Source organism: Limulus polyphemus, unplaced genomic scaffold, assembly GCF_000517525.1.
Source record: "Limulus polyphemus unplaced genomic scaffold, Limulus_polyphemus-2.1.2 Scaffold1575, whole genome shotgun sequence".
Lineage (NCBI taxonomy): Eukaryota > Metazoa > Arthropoda > Merostomata > Xiphosura > Limulidae > Limulus > Limulus polyphemus.
Window position 1 is genome coordinate 46515 of NW_013667185.1, and position 8068 is coordinate 54582.

General features: G+C 29.7%; 1 protein-coding gene across 1 annotated transcript in view; it reads right to left on the minus strand.

Annotated features, from left to right (window-relative positions):
* Nucleotides 1-8068, minus strand: part of LOC106464166 — an 87677-nt gene that overhangs the window by 40144 nt on the left and 39465 nt on the right. The window contains exon 5 of the mRNA XM_013924287.2: nt 1753-2295. Coding sequence (XP_013779741.2) covers nt 1753-2295 — 543 coding nt within the window. The remainder of the gene's footprint in view (nt 1-1752; nt 2296-8068) is intronic.

An 8068-nucleotide genomic window follows, 5' to 3' on the forward strand; every position in this document is an offset into this window, starting at 1 on the left:
AGAAGAAAAGCAAGAGAAAAACATTACTTAAAAAATCATAAAACTTAATAAAAAAAAAATCTGATAGTTTGTATACAAATGTAATGTTTACTGATAATATGCAAAATTTCATGAAGATACGCTTACAGTCCCTTATCATGAAAATCAAGCATATGAAGATCAATCAAATCATTCAGCCTACACTATATACATACATATATGTATGTATGTAGTGTAGGCACATAATTTTGTCTCAGCTATTACTCTGAAGTGAAATGTACTGCTTGAATCATAAAGCTCAGTGTTCCTAGTTGTTCGTGAATTAATGCTAGACCTCAAAATAAATTATCTGAAGTTCACTCATGAGGAAAGCCATTGGAAGGTATGAAAGCTAGTCAATCACAGGATGTTATTGCTATAAACATCTCAAAGTGATAATGACAATTCCCTATAAACCAACAGTACAGTTTTTCAGGCATGTGGGCAAAGAAGATCCTCAACAAAAGCTGACAACATATAGCTCTCACTTCGGGATCACAATAATCATATGGTACCTAATATGAGATTGTCTGCAGCTGAAGCTGGTGTAGATCCTAACATCAATATTAAGCCAGGTAAAGGATTCAAAACGTTGACCTGTATACTAAATACCCAATGAGATGCATAATGCTCACAAAAAGGCACAAAACACCTCATCTCTAATGGTGACAAAAATACATCAAGTGGACCACTGAAATTGTAGCAACATTATTTTTACAGATGAGCTGTGCTGAAGTCATATAACCAGCATATACTCATATGAAGATACTCTCAAGCCAGATCAAATTGTACTTTCGAAAAAGAAATAATGCATATAATGGTAGTGATGGCACAGTATGGTATGTGAAGTAGCAGACATAAAAAACCCTACCTCAAACAAAATGATACCAACAGTTCCACATAATGACAACAGCCTATGAACCTTTGCTGGTATTATTGATCTGGACTTCTGTTTAATGGGAGATAGCATCATCTTATACCATACCAAACTTATTAAAATGAAGTAGCATGCATGCTTACTGGACTTCAATCCCTCAAATGTATGGGATGCTCTTAGGAGAGATTACTCCTGGAATAAACTCTTTTAGAAATATTATCCATTATTATTTTCAGCATGCAATATTGGTGCTGTTCATAGTGAATTTTCATGAACTATAATGCTACATCTACAACATTTTTATTAACAGTCTAGGTTAAATAACCAATCATTTGTATTTCAGATCATATAAAGGATATTCAGATGCCTATTTGCATAAAAGTTAACTAGGTAAAAGATGGCTGACATTATAATAGTGGTTTTTACCATGTCATGGATAATAATTTATAACTTCCAGTTAATCACTGTTTTGAGCTACATGTTTAATGGTGCTCTGGTATAGTTTATTATTGTTATATTTTTGAGGCACTTGAGAAGTTAATTTAATAAAAAAGAAAGAATGAAAGAGAGCAAGCACAAAAATAAGTTTGGATATGTTGCTAATTTTTCTATTCAGGCCCAATGTTTATATCAAAGATAGAAAACTCAAATATTCTAATACACTAGCAACTTCATAAAAGTATTAAGTCCTATAATCATTTAACACTTGTAGTTAATAGTTTGTCTTACTTATGAACTTGACACACACACACAAGTTGACACAACTCTTAGTGGAAACATCTGTTTAACTCATGAAAGATGTAAAATTTATAGTAAAAAAAAAGAAAATAACTAAGTAGTTAGAAAAAATATTTTACCTGAATATGTTTTCCTCTTTTGCTTAGACCCATTGCCAACAGGTTTAATAAAATAATCATTTTCTTTCATTTCATGAATAGCACTTCCTTCAGTCTGCTTAGAAAAACAATCTTCTTCAAGCCTTGGCAAATCACTAAGTTTAGTTTTACAGACACTCTCAATCAGTTTACTTGAAGACACAATCTGCACATTGTCTGAAGTTTCAACAGAACTCTTTGATTTACGTTTCCTTATTATCTGTCTTTTCACCCCATTTGTGATTTTATTCAAGTTTGTTTTTACTCTTGCTTTCATACAGGTAGCTACACCATCTTGTCCAGGTTTATGCTGTATTTTTAAGTTTTTTCCTTTTCTTGGAGATTTGTAGGTTGGTATTTTTTTTTCAACAATATTAGTTTTACTCAACTTTTTATTTTTTAATATTTTTTGTTTCACAAGAGAAAGTCTGTTGAGCCTCTGAGCCTGCTTCACTTTTCCTTTTGCGATATTCTTTAAATGTGAGTTCTCGAGTTTCTTAGGTTCTACAACATTTATTTGCCTCGCTGAAAAATAAAGGTAAGAAATTATAATAAAAAGCTAACAAATAAAATTTCATATCATAATAAAATTATGTGCAGCATCATAAATAACGAGTTACTGGTAAAATTACTTAAATTTCGTGAACAATTTTCTAAATTAAACATTTTAATAAATTATGTAAAAACAAACATGAAAAATTTAAAATACATGCAAATACATTTAATATGAATATTCTCAACTAAAATATACAGTAATGGATGATAATCATGAAAATACACAGGTAACGCACAAACAGAAGTCACAAACAAAGAGTAATTGCAACTAAATAGTGAATTTATCATTAATACAATGCATTATTACAGAAATTTAACATTTTAAGCATTTGGGCATGTAACTACTATAGATAACTAGCCCAGGTGCTGTCACACATAACATTGTTGCTAAAATACAATATGTATACAAAACATATTTATTTTATTGTATGTCTGCTCAAAAAAATGAATTTGGAAGTATTGCACAACACAACAATTATTGTAAAAGATGTAAAAGTTACAATTAATTTCTAATTACTAAATAATACACGACATTCAATTTTATCATAAGTTCCAACTCAAGTTAGTAAATGTTACTACTGCTGACCACTAGGCACAGCAAAAGCCTTTTATATGTTAGAGAAGTAACTTGAACTAACATGTCTTTAGGAAATTACAATTTTTAATGACCACAATAAAAAATAAAAATGATGTTATTGTTTTGGTATTAAAAAATTAGTTAGATATTGAAATTCTAACAAAACTATTTTCATTCAGACAATTGAGGCCTTAACCTGAGCATGCATTTTAAAACATGTCACAACAGTTTCAAAAATTTTTTTATTTATTATATTTTTCTGATTGGCTGTTAAATTACTTCCTTTTTTGCTTTATGAAATAATTTGAACATGATAAGTTTGAGAAATTAATATCATCATTTTGCCATGGAGAAACAACAAATCAAATGAGCGAGCATATAAAAATTCAAAAATAAAACAGATGATGAATATTATGTTTCAAGCCTCACCAGGCTAGTGTAACATTGGCAAATAGTCAAGCCCTGAATGCATTCATATTTTTGTATTTGATTTAAATAGAGTAGCACATCTTGTTTTTATACTACCATAAGTTCATCAGTGAATGACTGCTACATATTGTTTTAAATATCCTGTATTATTCCCCACAATTCAATAAAGTTGTTTGGTTGACTTCCTAGCTTGTATCTGTCAGCAGTCAGGGTGCCATCATTATTATATAGATCTCTAACACCATTACTCAAGATGCAGCCACACTTGTATTTATGCCACAGCACGTTTCCCTGCTATCAAACTCTTTATAATTTGCGAAACAATTAGAATTGAATTTATCTATAAACAGCATCCACTTACAGCATTGTTTGAAGTCTGATGAACATTTCAGCTTTTTGATTTAGTTATCCTACTGAAGCAATGGTTTTTAAGCAGCTACGTATTCAGTGAAGCCACTTTCTGCTAATGTACATCTTACTGTCCTGGAAGTCCATAAACCTATACTTAAAGCTAGTTCATTAGCAAGATCTCTATTGCATTGTCATTTTTTTTTTATCTATATAATACTCCAAGTTACTTAACAAAAATTTTGAAGAGTTTAGGCCTTCTACTTCAACAGCATCTACTATCAACAGTACTAGCTTGATATACTCTCTTCAAAGCTCTAGATTAAGCAAAACATGTTGTTAGCAATTTATGTGATGTAGTGTGGTTGAAATACTATTTTTATACATCCTTCTAATTCTTGAAAATCTCTATAGAACAAGATAAAGAATGTAGTGTTAAAAATATAATTGGCCTAATACTAATGTCTCATGACAACCATTATTATTTTTTTATAGTTCCTTTAAATTGTCTTTTTGTTCCTGAAAATGGTTGTGTTAAATTTGTTTAAAAGCTGTGGAAACTTTCTTCTACGACAAGGTATCAAGTAAGCCTAGTTAGGTTTAGAGAATACGGAAGGTAACAGCAAAATATTTCAATGATTCAAATGCAACCCATATCCTTATTTATTGAACACTATTGTTAAGTTTATTATTTTCAAACAAGGTAAAGAAGTTATTATTTATTAAAAAGAATCTATCTATTACATACTTGATCTTGACCAAGAATAGTGTTGGCAAAAATAATGTTACCTAGCCTAATTAGTCAGGACATATGTCACTGATAAATCACTGTCAGTATGAGCTGGTTTTTTTTTCTGTTTTTACAACTTAAAACTGTAAGTTTCATCAAACTGAACTATCAAAATGTGAATGAATATCACTCAAGTTGAAATTGATTGTATATATAAAATGGAACTTTCTGATTAACATTAAAAAATGAAATTCCAAAAAGAAAAGAAGTATCTTTAATGTTTTTCTCAAAACAGTCTCTCTCTCACAAAATTTTGGACATTCCACAACATAAAAATAAGTAAATCAAATTATTTCTACATTTGAAACTAGATACTATTTAATACGTTTTTATTCAGTTTCCTGCTATTTAGTTAAGTATTTCCACCATGAGAAGGAAAAAAAATCACAGGATGTCACTGGCACCCCCCCCCTGGTCTGGAAATGCTTAATTCAGCAACCAACAGATTCATTGTTGCCCACAAGAGATTGTCATAAGTGTAATGAAATTAATGAAGTTTGAAGTTAGCAACAACAGAACTAAGAATGAACAATTGGATATCAAATGTCTTTAGATTTTAGAAAAAAGGAGAAATACTTGTAAAATCTTTAATTAGACTCAGCATACATACATACATATACACACACACACACACACACACACACACACACATACATATATATATATATATATAAAGTATTCTACTTTAAGTTACTTAGAGAAATAGCTCTAGTTATATCCTTGAAGTTTTCATTCAAAATGACTTTTTTCCCCTACAGATGCATTTTTAAAACTTGTACCTTGACAAGATAGTTTTGTAAAGGGCAATAATGTTTCATCTGTATGAAGTATAATTCTGATTCTACAGTCAATGACTCATATTTTCATCTTTGAGAATAACACCTGAATAGAAACATGCCAAATACTATAAACAAAATTAAAATAAATTAACAAAATATATGAGTCAAAACCTAAAACTGGGACAGTTTAAGTCCCATATTTATGCTTTTGTTTTTCTTCTTCAATGGGTGTAAAAAAGCATAGTATTAAGAAATAATAACATAAAGCTTCAAACAGCAACCTCTTTGATTCATTTCTTTTTTAAGATTAAATATTTCAAATCAATCCAATCCCAAATCCGATTTTCAGTTTTTACAATAAATAGAAAACAAACTCAGCACATTGAATTTATTCAATAGTCACATCTTATGCATTAAGCCATTGCTATATGTGATAAAATAAGTTTCAACTTGATTAATTTGATGTTTTTATTACCACCATCTACCACATACTGTCCTAAAGTTCTAATTTTTGGTAGTCTCAAGTCTTAATATTGTGAATTTTAGCCATTAGAGAACTCTAGTAGTACATCTTCTCCCATATATCAGTAAAGTGAACATCTTTTTCATGATGGATGCAGAGAAGTGAGAACTTGATCATTTTTGATTAGAATTATTACACTGAGTCTCATTTTTCAAGTATGCTTTTTGACATCTTCAAAATGGTTCCTATTGCTACTTTATACAATAAAAAATTAACAAAAATATTTTTATTTTATTAGATTCTATGAAAATGCTGAGACCAACACCATTTTATCAATGAGCAATACTCTATTACAAAATGTCAGCATCAGTCCAGTGTTTTTTGGGTTACTTTTTCATATCAGTTTCCTGTCAGTATTTTGTATAAAAATGACAGACTTTAAAAGATAAGGAGAGAATGTAATAATGATGAAACTAAATTGTAAGCTAGAATAAAGGATTGTTATTAATAGTTAGTATTTTTATTTTAAACCTATATTTCTCAATCTGTTGTTTGTATATGAAAAAAATACTTGGCCTGAATAAGATTTCTAAGTTAATATTGTTGGTTTTATTACAGGAACTGTTGAAGACCTACAATGATGAATTACTTCATTAAGCTTCATGACAAGGAATGTTCAAAATTCTGTGACTAGTGAAGTTATCAAACATATTACATAGGTTAAAGGAACCTCCAGTACCTATATATATTGTCAAGATATTTCACAATCAGTGAAACCAAACTCATTGACAGATAATATATTTTGTGTAACACGTAGCTTTAAAAAATACATTAAAAGAGCAATAATTAAATTTGAATATTTAATATGACAATCATCTTTACAGTAGAAACTTTTTTTTAAGCAATTAAAATGGTGATTACAAAATTGAGTAAGATCGATACAATTGTACGTTTCACAAATACATCATTTATTCAAGACCACGGTTTTGCCAGTATGCACTAGCCTGATGAAGCCACAAAAGCAAATGTCTACAGTACTAATCAATTTTAGGGATTTTAACTTGAGAGTATAATGTAGACATTATTTCCAACTTAGTTTGTTTACTTTTTTTAAGAGTCCCAAGTTGTAGGCTTGAAAATATAACCTTTGCCTTGTTTCTGTACTTTTTGATGATCCTTTTCCCCTTTTTAAATTAACAATTTCTAATCATCTTGTTTCTTAAGTTTGTTTTATGAATGAATTTTAAGCTACATACATGCATATGCATTCAACAGTTTACTGCTGTATTGGCTTTTTTCCACCCAACCATTATTTACTGAACCAGGTGGTTTTGTGCTGGAGGTTTTATGTAAACACACATTTAACAAACGAAGTACAAAAATCAGTAGAATAAATCATCTGAAATAGTTGCAGAAACTTTGTCTTTAACAAAGTACAACAGCAAACTTGAGAAATGATGAATCCTCAATGTGGCAAACACTCTGAAATAACAGTGTGGTTGTTGTATAAACACACTATATTTCATAAAGCACACCTGATTGAATAAACCAGTGGTTCACTAATTAGGTAAACTTACATATGGCCCATCCTGTATATCTTACATGCAGTAGTTATTATTCTAATAAATCAAAATGTAGTGCACTTGCAATAATATTAACTTCTATATGGTGTCACTCTGGAGACTGTATGAATACAATAGGAAATAATATTAACTTCTATATGGTGTCACTCTGGAGACTGTATGAATACAATAGGCAATAATATTAACTTCTATATGGTGTTACTCTGGAAACTGTATGAATACAATAGGCAATAATATTAACTTCTATATGGTGTCACTCTGGAGACTGTATGAATACAATAGGTTTAAAGGATGATCCAAAGATAAACTAAAACAAACATACAAATCAGTACTTGTTAGTAATAAAATTCTAATGATTCAATGAACTTACTGCTTGTTGGTATTTGTGTTTAATACGCTGCACCACAGATTGCATTAACCTATGCAGAAAAGCAGGTCATTGTGCTCATGTCACAACATTTATTACAGAATTACACTCAAAATTTAAGCAAAAAACTTAATTATCAATGTACGTCAATAAACTTGACATCAAAACATAGTACATACTTCATATTTTAATTTCAAAAGGAATTTAAATTTTTAATTTTCTGTGTCAGATCTGCACTCTGAATTCTCCCTTTTAAGACTTGCTAACTTCAAAAAGATTATATACTGTATAATAAATAAGAAATATGAACTAAACATCAGCAAGAATAAAAAATTTGAGCTTCCTACCTTCTTGATTTGCTGAGATATTAATTAATTTGTCAAACCCATTAGAGAAGCTCCTACCAC